Raw genomic sequence first — 15,622 nt, 5'->3', positions numbered from 1 at the left:
AATACTATTATATTTTAAAATAAATTTAAATTTTTTTGAGTACATGACTAATTGATTTTTAATTTATACATTAAATAATTTCATATATAATTGTAAAAGATACGATAGTATTAATTTTAAAATATTTAATTAATTATCATTATAGTTTAGGGTTTAATATACGGTTAAATGTTAGGGGTTAGGGATTTGGGGTCAGGTTATGGTTTAGGATTTAGATTAATTAGCGTTTTTAATTTATATATTAAATAAGGTTTAGGGGTTAGGGATTCGGGATTGGGTTATGGTTTAGGATTTAGATTAATTAGTGTTTTTAATTTATATATTAAATAAGGTTTATGGGTTAGGGGTTAAGGGTCGGGTTGGGGATTTGGGGTCGGTTATGATTTAGGGTTTAGATTAATTAGTGTTTTTTAATTTATATATTAAATAAGGTTTAGATGTTAGGGTTAAAGGTTGGGATTAGGGATTTGGGGTCGGGTTATAGTTTAGGGTTTAAATTAATTAGTATTTTTTAATTTATATATTAAATAAGTTTTAGGGGTTATGGGTTAAGGGTTAAGGGTTAGGGGCCCGGTTAAGGATTTGGGGTTGGGTTATGGTTTATGGTTTAGACTAACTAGTGTTTTTTAATTTATATATTAAATAAGGTTTAGGGGTTTAGGGGTTTGGGTCGGGTTATGGTTTAGGGTTTAGATTAATTAGTATTTTTAATTTATATATTAAATAAAGTTTAGGGGTTAGGGGCTGAGTTAGGGATTTAGTGTAATGACCCAAAATTCATGGGCATCGGAAAAGTATAATATCGGGCCTCCGTCCTAGTAAATTGAGTTCGAAAATAATTATTAGAAATACTTACTAGACTAGTTGTGTGTTTAATTAGGTTTTAGATAAGTGAATTTAGCTTAATTATGAGTAATTAGCAAAAAGGATTAAATTGCAATAGAAGTGAAAGTCTAATTATAGATTAAAATAAAAAAATAAAAAGGGCTAAAATGGCAGTTAAGCCATTTATATGAAATGAGGCGGCATATCTGCATTAAAATCCAAAATTTATTTAGGTTATATATAGATATTATATGTATATAATTAGTATAATTATTAAACATTATTATGGTTTTATATTATTATTATTAAATAAAGTAATTAGTAGACAAATGGATGGTGATAAAATAATGCATGTGTAATTAAAATATGTATATATTTGTAGTTTGTAGATTTAATTTGCTTATTAATTAAGTATAAGATATTTATTATTCATTATTAGTTATTAGTTATTATTAAATTAAAAGATATTTAATAATGAAATAATTAGTATAAGATTTTTTAGGTAATAATAAATTATGATTTTGCCAAGTGTGTGGTAAAAATAAAATACAAGTGTATTACATTTATTTATTTACTTAAAATTTAAGTAAAAGATATTTATTAATTAAAATTATTATATTAAAAGATTTTTTTTGATGAAGTAGTTAGATTAAGACAAATGTAAGGTTGTGATATGGTACAAATGTATTAATTATATTTGTTATTAAAATAGATATTTTATAAATAATAATTAATTAAACATAAAAGAAATAAAATAAAGGAAATAAAGTAAAGTAAGTTAAAATAAAAAAATAGAAGGAACAAAAGAAAGAAAAGAAACATAATAGAAGAGACGAAACAGGGGAGAAAGAAGAAAAAGAAGAAAATAGGGAAAATAGGGTTTTTGAAGCTTGAAATTTAATTTGAACCCGAGGCATCGGCGTCAAAAGGAAAGGAGAAAGTTATCGAGGACTAAAACGGGAGAATAACGGTTTGTATTACTATAATTCAAATTATTTATTTTTAAATGTTAAATTTTAATTTATGTGTCTAGTAAATGAAATGTGAGGTAAGTATTAATATTAGTATTATTATTATTATTATTATTATTATTATTATTATTATTATTATTATTATTATGAGTGGGAATTAAATTGAATAGTTGATATGAAATAATATTTGAATTGTTTGTTGATTGAAAGCGGGAAATGAATTTGAATCGAATTGTGAATGGTATTAAATTGTATGGAAATGTATTGAGTTGTGAAAATGTGTGAAGTTGTGAAATAATTATTGATTGAAAGGTGGAAAAATGATTGAATTGAAAATGTGAGAAATTGTGATTGAATTGAGAATATATGTGATTTAAATACCCTATTAACTAGTCGGGCTGAGTCGGATATAGTTGGCATGCCATAGGATTGGAAGAGTTCAGGGATACTTCGACCTCGAGTCGATGAGACACTGGGTGTCACTATATTTCTTCGGATAGATTCGATGAGGTACTGGGTACCAGCTTTCTTCGGCTTTGCCGATGAGACACTGGGTGTCAACTATTACTTCGAACTATCCGATGAGGCACTGGGTGCCATTCTGGTGTGTTTGGTTGGATCCGTGTATCCACCAAAGTTCGAGTTTTGTTAATAGGGTAAATGATGAAATGATAAACCGAATGAGTTGGTCAAACGAGCTATTGAAATGATATGAAAAAGTTGAATTGTGAATTGAAATGTGAAATGAGATTGAGAAATGAACCTAAGGTTCATGATTTATTCAAACTCAAATTGTGGATATACGATATTGGTTGATAAATTGCTATTGTTGAAATATTGAATTTAAATTGTATATACGAATTATGCATTACATGTTTATTATTGTTATAATTTGAATTATGGTAATACCACTGAGTATGAAATACTCAGCGTACGGTTGTTTCTGTGCGCAGGTCGATAGAAGTCAAAGGTCCCGGTTCAGCATCCAGATTAATCCCGACTTCAGCATAACTTTGGTGATGTATATTTTCTTTTGGGTAATGTGGCATGTACATAGGATGTGTATAAAGGTTGTTATGTTTTAATATAAATGGTTAAAAAAATGTTAGTATTAAAAGTTTATGAATTATTATGAAAGAAGTTTATCTATTTTGATTTATTTATTACCTTGTTAAATTTTAAATTGATATTATGTTGATTGAGTTTGATTAGAAGTAATTAGAATAGAAAATGTGAATGTGGAATGAATTGGTTGATTTGATTATATTTTGGAAAAGATATGGTTTTAATTGCAGGGGGTTCTATGTAAATATAAGCAGAAATGTTGCCGAAATTTTTATAAAATTTATAATAATAATAAAAAAAAGAGATGAAGTCAATTGGTAAATAAACATATGATTTTATGATTTTATTTCAATATGTTTGTTAGTTATTTAAGAATTCTTTTTGTAAACTGTCTGATATGTCCGGTAATGCCTCATAACCCTGTTCCGGCGATGGTTCGGGGTTAGGGGGTGTTACATTTAGGGTTGGGTTATGGTTTAGGGGTTAGGGATTAGAGATTTGGGGTCGAGTTAGGGTTTAAGATTTAGATTAATTAGTATTTTTAATTTATATATTAAATAAGTTCTTATATAATTGTAAAGATTATTAATTGTAAAGATTATTAATTTGAAATTGATATGCAATATACAATAATTTGAATATAAAAAATTGTAAAATATGAGAGGTTTGGCGGCGTTTATAGCAAAAACACCGCTAACATGTATTATAATTTTCTAAAACGTTGTCGTTTCATTACAAGAATGTGATTTATTAGTGGTGTTTCTTCTGTAAACGCCAGAAAAGGTAACATTAGCTGCGTTTATGACTAAAAACGCCGCAAAATATGTATTCAAATTTTTATATACGCCGTCATTTCAGTTGAGGAGTTTAATTTTTTAGTGGCATTTTTACGGAAAATGCCATTATTATGTTTTAAAATTTGTCAAAACGGCACCGTTTATCTAGAGGAACGATTTTTTTTGTGGTGTTTTTAGTGAAAACGCCGCAAGGATTTATTAAAATTTGGCAAAGTGGCACCGTTTCTCTAGTGGAATAAAATATTATAGTGGCGTTTTTTAAGAAAACGCCGCAAGAGTGAATTAATGTTTGCCAATTCGGCGCCGTTTCTCTATTGGAATAAAATCTTATAGTGGCGTTTTTTAATAAAACGCCGCAAGAGTGAATTAATGTTTGCCAATACGGCGCTGTTTCTCTACTAAAATAAAATCTTGTAGTGACGTTTTTTAAGAAAACGCCGCAAGATTGAATTAATGTTCCGCAAAACGTTCCCGTTTTGCTTCATGACATGAATTTATACTGGCGTTTTTGCTCGAAACGTCGGAAATATGCATTAAAGTTTAATAAAACGGCACTATTTTGTGTTCAGTACTTTATTTTTTGGTGTCGTTTTTTATTTAAACGCCGCAAACATCAGAAGAAATAGCGGCGTTTTTCCCTAAAACGCCGCAATTATCTCTTAAAATTTCTCTAAACGGCGCCGTTTCTTTACACGGTATTAAACTTATCAGTTTTAACTTGCCTTATTGCGTTTACTGTCTGAAAAGGAAGGAAATTTGGGAATTCAAAAAACGCAGAGGAAAGCTTGAATCGAAAGGGGAAAAAATACAAAGAAAAAGTTCCAGGGGAGAACTCAGAACCGAAGCAAGGGTTGATTCCATCTATCAAAGCTGCGAAATTTGTATCCCAGGTAACCATTTTTCTATCGATTGTCGATCTACATTTAGGGTTCTTGTTCTGTCAAAATTTGGATTTTTCCCGGTCGTTATTCTTCTTTTTTCATTTCTACTGAACTGTTTTAAAATGCTGCTATTTGTATGTGGATACGCATGAAATACAAAGAGAAAGAAGCAGAGGAGAAGTCCAGCTACAACTGAACCGAAGGACGGGTCGAATCGAGCATTCAAAGCTGCGAAATTCCGATCCCAGGTATGCCTTTTTCTGTCGATTGTGGGAGAAGCATTTAGGGTTTTGTTTCTGTCAATATTAGGGATTTTTTTCGATGGTTATTCTTTATTTTTCCTTGTTGCCTAACTGTTTTAAAAATGCCTAAATTTGTATGTGTATATGCATGGGTTCTGTCTTTGCTGTTTGGTTTAACTTCAATAAGGGAGTTAGATTCATTCGTAACTTAGATGATGCTCCCTTGCGCCCATTGAAATACAAAACTTTGTGGTTTTTAAGTTGAAGAATGCAATATGGTGGTCTTCCGAATGGGAGTTTCACTTAAGTCAAGCTCTACCAAAAACTGTAGTTGCTCAAAACAATAACAAATTAGATTTTATTATATTTCCCTTCCAAAGTTGTTCAAAAACTGTAGGTGTCTTGATTAGATTTTTAGTGCCTTTGAGGTTGAACACTTTTAACTTGTACAGGGGCTGCTGAAAACAATAATAATTTAGGTAGAAAAGAGAAACTAAGTAAACTAATTTTTGTTGCTAATTTTTAATCTTAATAAAATTTTAACCATTCATCTTAAATTAAGCTAAAAGACAGGGATAAGATGAATTAGTTTTTACTATATTTCCCTTCCAAAGTTGTTCAATGCGACTATATGGCAAGATATATACTGCAACAATGTTGTCCAGTTGGAAGCTTGAAGGCAACGATTTTAAAGGATATCTTATCCATTTTTAGAAGCTGTAGCTCATTAGAAAGAAACTCGAAATTATCAAAGCTTGAGAGGCAATGAACTTTGAGCAATCTCAGTTTTTAATTTAATTATATTTTAATGATTCTCTGACGTTAACTTGTTTTTTTTTGTTTGGTAATCAATATTCTGCCAAAAAGGAAAGAAAAAAAAAGGATTTTGCATGGTGATTTTGCATGGTGATTTTGATTCATGAATCCAACAAAGATTTTGCATTGTTCACATAACTTAAAAAGTGCAGTTGCTTCCAGGTTATGAGTTATGGAATACGTATAGCAAGTGCTTACATTATTCTTTTCTTTTCTTTAATTTCATTATTCTTTTCTTTAATTTCATACGACCAACTAGTAAAATACATAGCAAGTGCTTACATTATTAGTTTTATGCATTCTTAGAATTTTATTGTTTTCAATTAAATTTTTTTAATATACAGATTCAAAATTACCCTTGTAATTTATTTTTTTACTGTATTTTCCCTAGTTATTTTTGTTATAGTTTGAAATTAATTGAATAGTATTAAATTCTTATGTATATGCGATGTGGGAAAAATCTTTAACAAATATATTAATAAAAAGCGATGTAAAAAATAAATGTCGTTTCGATTGAATTAGTAAAATCAACACACTAAAAATTATGATGTTTTAGATTTAAATCATGTCTGTTGTTCACTAGATAAAATGCCTAGAAGAAAAATGCGAGATCTAAGCATTGTTCAAAATGCTCCAAACTCCGCAGAAACAAATAGTGAACAATAGACAGGAATTGGATCTTCGAATGTTCCGATTACACCTATCCTACAGAAGTTTAAAGTAATTTTACATTTAATTTACATGCGTGTTGACTTATAATTGATTTATTTTTCAAATTCTTATATTATAATATACCATTTTTCAGTTAAAAATGGTGGGACGCGTAGAGGCTGTAACGAGGGAAGCAGAGCAGAGCAGAAAGTACGACGAACTCCAACAGCAACTTTAGAATATGATGAAGATGTTTCAGCAGTCGCAACATCCGCCGTCATAGTGTATTGTATAAATATTTTTATCATTTTAACTTTTAACATTTTTGTAAAAATAATATGATTTATATTTGATTTATTGATATTAATATTATTTTATTTGTTTAATTTGAAATATTATATAGATTTATTGCTTTTGGCTGGTTTAGATTGGGTTGCTTTTGATTTGTTGCTATAGGAGGGTTGAAAATATGAAAAATTTTATTTTACAAAAATCCCAAAATTAGTAGCGTTTTTAGAAAAAGCGCCGCTAAAGGTCACCAAACAATGGCGGCGTTTGTGGGAAAAACGCTGCTAAAGAACATGACCTTTAGCAGCGTTTTTGTAAAAGCGCCGCTAAAGAACATGATCTTAAACATTAGCGACGTTGTCTATAACAGCTTTTTTTGCGGCGCTTCCAAATACTTTTAGTGGCGCTAAAAAGCACCGCTAAAAGCCTAAAAAAACGCCGCTAAAAGTCTGTTTTGGTGTAGTTTATCTCTATGAAAATATAATTGGATTAACATTCAAAATCAAATATTTAGATTCTTTGGACGAAGCAAGAAAATTACTTTAAGAGATTAAAGATAAATTATAAATTATTGAGAAGGTCAAAGTATAATTTTATCATTATGTCAATGTATAATTTTATAAAAAATTAAAGAATTAAATAAATAATCTACCAATTTTAAGGGGCCAAGACCAGTACCTAATCTTTACCTTCACGGATTTGGATAATAAGAATTCCGCAACTTTCATATGAAGGATTTCAAATTATTCAAATATATACTGCATAAAATTAAACTTGTGAGACGTAGAAGGAAACAATTTTATTATAAATTCTGATCATATATGTTCTTTTTGACAGAATACCTAAAACTATTCATAGCTCCTCCCTAACCCATAAATAAGAGGATTATACGCTTCAGTGTACTAAAACCCACGTCCTTCTATACTGACAATAATATTGATGTCAATCAAGGTAAAACTCGATCAGCTAACTTGGACTATATTTCAGCAAAGTAAAATTAAGCACATTTCTTAGACAGGCTGGGCTTTGTTCAAGGCTGCAAAAAAAGCCCAAGTTTAATCATTAACGTTCCCGATTTTTTTTTCTTTTAAGCTTTTTTTCTCTCTCAATTTATGTAGAAAAAGTGAGTTTTTTTTTTTTTAATTTAACCATTCATTTATGGATTCCCTTGTTTCTCAACATAGACCAGCCTACTGAGTTGGGGCATCTGAGTTGACTCAGGCAATTCTCTCAGCATAATAGGTAAATCTTCAATTTTTATTCCTCTATTCCTTTATAATTTTAGATTTTGACTGTTTAGAGAGCCTCGCCAGTTTAGTAAAATATCGTTTTTTAAAGAAATAAATCTACTCTATTTCCAAGGATTTTCAGTGATTTTATTGTTATGAATCTGTGTTATGATTTTTATTTTTGCATGTTCTGAAAATTAAGATTCAAGAAGCAAAACTCATAAATTTTATGTAATTGATAGTGGAATCATGAATATTTTATTGTTTATCACTTAAAAGGCTGAAAACTATTATGTTTGGTTGCTGAGAAAATGACCGATAGTGTAGGAAATAATGAAAATAAATATAAAAAGAAAGGAATTTTTAAAATCATTGAGGTAAGGAAGTGAAAATTTTCGTGTTTAAAATCTTGAATTTGTCTTTTGCTGTATTGGCAGATGTCATATTCAAGGGAAGGAAGGTCAGTTTCCCCCCCCCCCTCCTCTTTTCTTAGGTGATTTTGTTTTGATGTAAGTAAATTGAATTTTCCTTCAAACTGACACTTTCAGGTCGGTTTCTCCGGGAAGAAGACGACAGCCTAGGTCTGGTAGGAGTCGCTCCAGGTCTAGGTATATGAAAGCTTAGTTATTTGTTTATTTTAGTATATTAGTATCATGTATTATCTGGCTTTTACAGTTCAAATTGTTTGTAGTGATTTAGTTTTTATTGCCCCAGGAGCCGTGAATCTCAGGATGCATCCAATCCAGGAAATAACTTATATGTTACTGGGTTATCCACAAGAGTTACTGCTGTTGATCTCGAGAAGTATTTCAGCAATGAAGGAAAGGTATGGAGTGATTGTTTATGGAGACAACATGCTTTGTTCTTTCAAGTGCTTCAATTTCTTTTATGTCTCTCGATAAAGAGGTAATTTCGGGGTTGTGCTTCAAGTTGTAGTATGAACCATCAACCTTGTTTTCATTAAGAGCCTCCATTGTAGTGAAAAAAAGTATAAATCAATATAACGAGAATTCCCTTAGGATCTTAAGTGAGTGGAGGATTTAGATCTGATGAATTTTTGTTCCAGGTTTTGGAGTGCCATCTAGTTACTGATCCACACACCAAAGAATCTCGTGGATTTGCTTTCGTGACCATGGAAACTGTTGAGGGTGCAGAGCGCTGCATCAAGTATCTGAATCGTTCAGTGCTTGAAGGTCGATTAATCACTGTGGAAAAGGTATTAATTTATACGAAGGATCGAGTTGTTAGTCTATACCGAAGCTAAATCGTTTATATAGAATTTTATCTTAACTTCTTTCTTCCGAAGTGTTGCCTGATAAATTTTGGCAGCAGGTCTTGTATGTGTAGCTTCATCGAAAACTAAGCTCTTAACAGTTCAACCTGTACCCTCTCACGACATGAGTTCTGCATCGACATTCCAAACTCATGGATTCAAACTCACTATTTTGCAGAAGGTTGCATGCCCTTTTTTCCTTTTCCACAACAGTAACAGTATCTGGAGAGGCTGTTTATTATTTTTCAATTTTGAAATACCCGCCTGACATGCATGTTTCATCAATTTTTTTGGTCTTTTCTTGCTTGTTCCGTGAAGGTGAATATCCTATCATATTCATTACAATAAAGATCTTGCATGGTTGTAATACTTCAGAAATTTTTTGTTGGTTATGTAAACCTCTTGTGTATGTCAATATCATGTAATGTAGGCAACTGTCTTTTATTTTCGGATAAGGGGAATGATTTAGTGGTTGTCCAGGAATTGAACCCGAGATTGGTGTTAACTGAAGACTTAATATTAAGTCCTTGCAACTCTACCCATGGTTCAGTCAACATAGGGAACTTTTTTCAGTTTGTGGTGATAATAACTATTTTGAGTAAATCACCAGTCCTCGCTGTATCTGCCATATTTTAACTTTTGAGCTAACAATGCAGGCAAAAAGGTCCCGAGGAAGAACACCGACACCTGGGAGGTATCAAGGTGTGCGAGATAGAAGAGGTGGATACTAGTATTTTTTTTATTGCTTTTTTTGGAAATTCTTTATGATGTTTTCAAGTTTCACCCTTGTCATTTATTCTTATATGTTAATCAACATGCCAAAATTACACAGGACAAGGCCACAGACGGTCTCGTAGCTATTCACCTCGACAAAATGACAGAGATTATCATTCAAGGGGTAGACGAGGGAGATCCCGTTCTCGTTCTCCATATGGTAGGAGAAGAGATGATCCTGACTTACATAGGAGGCACAGAGAGCGCTCCTTGTCTGGTGATGGCAGTGGTCATCGTAGATGAGAGAAATTTCATTCTCCATATCGACGGAGAAGCGATAAATATGACTTTATATTGGGAGGGCGCGCTCAGAGCCAGAGGGCACTCCCTTGTGTGGGATCATTATGAATGTCACCCTTTTATCTCATCTATCTGAATGTTTATTATATTTATGATGTGCCCTAAACTTGGCTTTGTTTTTTGCAATTAGATACGAGTGATTCAAAGATGAAAAATAAAAAAGGGGTTTCTCCAAAAACCACTAGAGCATGTGAAAGTGTGATGAACATTTGGACTTTGATTTTGAGTGGACAGCAAGCAAAGCCTTTAACCAGTACTACTCCTTTTGCCTTTTGCTTTATTTAGTAGAACATGTTGGGATCGATTTTTGAGGGAAAATAACTTGACATATTGAGATGAGACAAATGTGTCCAAGAATTTATTTCTGGAAGAAGTTAATGCAAACACACCACTCTTGGCCCTGCTTTGTAGAAAAATATCCATAAGCAAGTAAATTACTATGTTAGGCCCAGAAGGATTTTATTATTTTATAAAATTATAATGCTTGGTAAAAATTAAGTTATTACATTTATTTTAATTTTTTTAAAAATCTAATATTCTTGAACGAGTAAAATATTACAAAGTTTGCGATCTATATGTAATTAAGATTAAATTTAAATGTATTTTGTTAAGTAATGAACTAAGATTTTAGATTGATTTGTAGGTAATATCTTTATCATATGATTATTAATATAATTATATTAAATAGTATATTAATTAAAGATAAAATGTATCCAAATTAAATTTGTTAAGAAACCCCAATTTAGAATTAAAAATTAAAAACAAAATTGAAAAGAGGGGAAACATGTAAGGTTAGGAATTAGGGTAATGGCCCACACTTTGGGAAAAAATCTGGTTGAAGGGCGGACTTCAAATCAATTTTTCAAATTTATTCATTTCAAAACTTCAAAAATAAATTTATTTATTTGGATGAAAATAATAAAATCTTTCGAATTTTGTAAGAAAGTTCCAAGTGGACTTGCTTAAATACCGTATTTAGATTCTACCTAAAAATTAACATTTCAAATTTATTTCATAATTTCATTTCATTTCATTCTAAAATATATTTATTGAGGGAATGTTGGATTTTTTGTGAAAATTTTTGGAGTATCGTCCGTCGGGAGTCAATAAACCTCTCAATAGTAGATGTATTGTGCGTAGGTTGTTTATGTTTAGTTTCCCGATTTTGTCTTCTTAGGGCACGAATTTAAACTCTACTAAGATCAAATGATCACATTCCTTTGGTGGACGAGCTATTCTCACTCTGTGAACCCATCAAGGACTCTCCGCAAAGTTGAGAAACAAAACTCAAAGATAAAATCAAGCACAAATACCCTAGGCACAATACCTCCATCATTAAGAGGTCCATTTGCTCCCAACATATGACATTTTGAATACTTCTTTTAGAACGAGTCTCACCTCCATCATTAAGTAGTACCATGATTAAATATCCCCCACCACGGTTAAGTGTTCACATTTCCTTGGTGGATGAGGTGCTCCCCACATTGTGAACATATCGAGGGTTCTTTGCGAAATCTAAAGAGAAAACTCAAGGATAAATTTGAATATACCTCTATTGTCGAGATGTCTATCAACTCCCAGCGAAAGACACTTCGAAGATTTTTCTTAAAGCAAGTATGACTTCCCCAACAATATTTTTTTATATTCTATATTAGTGAAAGTACTTATACATTTATATGGTTTATTTTTAATACCTATGGTTTTTTTTGGCTTAATACACACTTTAGTCCTTGAAGTATATCTTTTTCCCGCTTTGATCCTTAAAGTAATTTTTGACCTACTTCAATCCCTAATGATATCAAACGCTCCCGGTTCAGTCCTTTGGATATTAAAAAAACTAGATAATCAATTATATGTTATCACATGTCATACAAATTACATTGTTGTGACGTCATCATTCTAAAAGCCTTTAAAATATTTAAAATTTGCAAAAAAAATTACAAAATTATTAAACAAAAAAAATTATAAAATTATAGGAATGCAAAAAAAATATAAAAATATAAAAAAAATACTAAAGTACATTTACTAAAGCTTGAACATGAGATCATTGTCATACTGGAATTATTTTATATTTCAATAATTGAAATTTATAGTTGATATATTTTTTAGATGATAAATTTATTTAGCGAACTTAATTTATTTTAGTGATAATGGTAAATTTTCTTCATTTTAAAAATATCTAATGTAATATTTGAATTTTTATCTTCATGTCCATTCCTGACGAAATTTAACACGTCAACCAACCATATAATGCCACGACACATTGTGAGCCGATGAAGAATAACAAAACAATCAAAAAGAGACTTACAAAAAAGTTTTACTTTTCCATTTTTTTTAAAGGTCAAAAGCAAAAAATATATTAAATAATAATATTACTCAACAGTGATAACATATATATGTAGTTTATTTTAGAACCCAAAATAACATTATTATTTAATGTATTTATAATATAAATATTTTTTCCATTGTTCATTTTTTAATCATGATACAAAAATAAATTTTAGAATATTTTATTTATCTTTTAGTGATTATTATTCACATTAATTATGTAAAATTAAAATATTATTATAAAAAATAAAAAATATACATATATTTATGAACGTATTTAACCAAAATCTGGTATTTATACAAGTATGTACAGGTGTAATAGTACCTAATAAAATATGTGACAGCTGGATCTCAAACACGTGTACTTCACATGCTTCTCCTTTTTCGGGAGCAACCGATCATCGGCTTGGCTATGCATGGGAACAAAATCGGCGGCTTGGATATTAGATGTGCTAAACTAAATGACAAAGTTGCCCACTGTCAGAATAATCAGTTGAATCCTAGCCGTTAAAAATCGCTGTCGGACATCTTGTAAACAACTCTAGGAATAAAGATATCCAACAAATTAAAATCGCTTAATATTATTATGCAAAACCCTCTCAATAAAAATATTTTTTAGTTTATATTTAATTGAAAATTCTTAAAATAATTTAATGTTTTTTTCTAAATGTAATAAATCCAACTTTTGGACAAACTTGTTAATTAAATTTGTGAATATACTTTACACACTTTTTTTATTATTATAGAGATTGGATCAATTTATTTTTTATTATATTATTAAAAATAATTAAATAATATGTCAAATATGAATAGAATTAACATTTACTGTATAATAAAGTTGTATTTTAAAACTTTTTATGGTTACGCAAAAAATATCTAGTTTGAAATAAAAAGGGATGATCTCGCATTGGTACATGTACTTTCATAAAACGTCTAATGTGATACCTGAACTATTAATATGTGTCATATCATGGTACCTATACTTTCATAAAATGTCCAATGCGACACTTATATTTTGAAAATGTCCAATATAGGGTACCATAATGACATTTTATAGAAGTACATGTACCACAATGGACAATTTGTGGAAGTGGATGTGCCACATTGGATATTTTATAATAGTACAAGTAGCAAATATGACATCATCCCTAATAAAAATAATAATTTTCATATAATTTTTTAAACATAAAATGTTAGCTTCATTACAGTTTTATCTTATTTGATTTTTTTAAGCAATACATGGATTAAATTGATACATTTAATGGTACGGAGACTAATTTGATTCAGTCTTTGTAATAAAAGGACTTTGCAGGTACTTTTGTCACGGACCGCGAATCAATGTCCGCGACAGATGCACATGGAACAACCCATTGAGATCAATTGATTAAATGAGACTCATTTGACCCACTTGAACTGGTTTGATTCATGTAACATACGAAAAAGTCCATCTATTTGAAGTTTTTATGGCCCAATGAAACATTCTAGTAAAGTAGAGCTATCATGATGAATATTGTAAATCTTAGGGGATAAGATTGTATAATGTTTAAATCCCTTAGGACTTGCATATTGTAGATGGATTCTAATATTAGCTTCGATGTAATTTAAATTGTACCATTGAATTGGGGGAGCTCAACTATACAAATAGAGACATTCTCTCTCACTTAAATTTTTTTATGATAAACTACAAAAATAGTCATTTTTGTTTGCCTCATATTACATTTTAGTCACTTATGTTTGAAATCTTACGTTTTAGTCACTTACGTTATCGTTTTGTTACGAAGTGGTCACTCTGTCGTTAAGCTCCGTTACCTCATTAACTGCAATCATACGTGACAATCCGAATGAGTTTTAAATGCCAACTTGGATGTCAAACAGGGACATCAAACTAGGACGAGAATGGGTTTTTAATTAAATAAATTTAATTAATTGAAAATTTTAAATTAATTACACTTTAAACTGAAGAAAAACCATTCGTCTCATTTTTCTTTTAGTTTTCTTTTCCATTTTGATTTGAAAACTATTCTCATCTCAGTTAGACATCAAAGTTGGCATTTAAAACCTATTCGGATTGCCACGTAGGATAGTCGCTAGGGAGGTAACAAAGTTTAACAGCAGAGTGATCATTTCGTAACAAAACAATAACATAAGTGATTAAAACGTAACACTTCAAACATAAATGATTAAAATGTATTTTTGTACTTTACCCATTTTTTTAATAAAATACTCAATGTTTGAATTAAGTCATTTGGGTTTTAGAATTAGATTATTACGCATTCAATTAATTTATAGTTATTTGTCTAAATTATTTTAAGTTTGAAATACTTCAAATTCGGGGTTTCTCTAATTTTGAATATTTTAAAATTGTATCAATTTCATATTCGAATCCATTCAAGTAGAAACTGGATGAGTTTAAATGATTAATTTTCATAATTAAATTAAAATAAATAAAATTTAAGTTAAGTTTTAGTATTAGTCCATGTACTTTACAAAAGTCGTGGATTTAATCCTTGTATTTTTCTTTGATAAATTTTAGTCCCCTATATTCTTCAAATTCTAGAATTTTGATCCCAACTGAAACCATGGGAGTTAAATCCATTTGGTCAAATTTAATTATTGGACCTATACTATATATACAATTGCAAATTTAGCCTACATACTCCAATTGGATCTCTCTATGTCCTTATACTTTTCAAATTCTAAAATTTCAGTATTGATGTAAATGATAATCGTTAATCTATTACATGAATCTTTAGTGAGTAATATGTAAAAAAACAAGTTGACATGACATTACACATATGATAATATGTTCGCCGCATTAGATTTTGAAAATATCATAACTTAGGCCATGCTTGATAAACTGAAAAATTAAGTGTTGAAAAATAAGTACTAAAAAAAATTAAATATTGAATTTAAGTTATAAAATATGTTTGGTGTTTTATTTAAAATTAAACACTAAATACAATTAAAATTTTTGACAGAGAATAATATAATCATAAATGAAATAAAATAAAATAAAATACCATTAAATTTACTCTCTATTTAAGTGATACATAGGTCCCTATCTACTTATCATTATATACACTTTTTTTTGTAGCAAAAAATCTATCCAATAGGTTTCATTGTGGGTTATCAAACGCTTTTGAAAAATTAAGTTATGAAAATATTAATTCATAGTTGATTGA

At 29.9% G+C, this 15,622-nt stretch overlaps 1 protein-coding gene and 1 long non-coding RNA gene across 3 annotated transcripts; both read left to right on the top strand.

Moving 5' to 3' along the window:
* The first annotated feature begins 4,290 nt into the window (after positions 1-4,290).
* On the top strand, positions 4,291-6,679 carry LOC107947659 (uncharacterized). The gene is made up of 3 exons (XR_001697209.2): positions 4,291-4,548; positions 4,701-4,787; positions 6,403-6,679. It is a non-coding gene; the product is annotated as an uncharacterized lncRNA (long non-coding RNA).
* Positions 6,680-7,616: 937 nt separating this feature from the next.
* On the top strand, positions 7,617-10,368 carry LOC107947042 (serine/arginine-rich splicing factor SR45a). 2 transcript variants are annotated; one of them, XM_016881589.2, is made up of 7 exons: positions 7,617-7,778; positions 8,203-8,225; positions 8,314-8,373; positions 8,480-8,591; positions 8,832-8,981; positions 9,695-9,758; positions 9,871-10,368. In XM_016881589.2, the coding sequence occupies exons 2-7, from the start codon at positions 8,203-8,205 to the stop codon at positions 10,053-10,055; spliced, it is 594 nt and encodes a 197-aa protein (XP_016737078.1). In that variant the 5' UTR covers positions 7,617-7,778; the 3' UTR covers positions 10,056-10,368. The 2 variants fall into 2 exon arrangements, with proteins under 2 accessions (XP_016737078.1, XP_040963395.1); XM_041107461.1 differs by having other exon boundaries at positions 7,644-7,778; positions 9,695-9,740.
* The last annotated feature ends 5,254 nt before the right edge of the window (positions 10,369-15,622 follow it).

Source organism: Gossypium hirsutum, chromosome D12 (assembly GCF_007990345.1).
Source record: "Gossypium hirsutum isolate 1008001.06 chromosome D12, Gossypium_hirsutum_v2.1, whole genome shotgun sequence".
NCBI classification, from domain to species: Eukaryota; Viridiplantae; Streptophyta; class Magnoliopsida; order Malvales; family Malvaceae; genus Gossypium; species Gossypium hirsutum.
This window is presented reverse-complemented; position numbering and strand designations above follow the sequence as displayed.

What these genes read in the sequence shown, in the direction of transcription:
- LOC107947042 (XM_016881589.2), top strand. Translation starts at nt 8,203, where the DNA reads ATGTCATATTCAAGGGAAGGAAG. An exon ending in TCATATTCAAGGGAAGGAAG is followed by an intron (nt 8,226 to 8,313) that starts GTCAGTTTCCCC and finishes TGACACTTTCAG; the next exon opens with GTCGGTTTCTCCGGGAAGAA. An exon ending in ATTTCAGCAATGAAGGAAAG is followed by an intron (nt 8,592 to 8,831) that starts GTATGGAGTGAT and finishes TTTTTGTTCCAG; the next exon opens with GTTTTGGAGTGCCATCTAGT.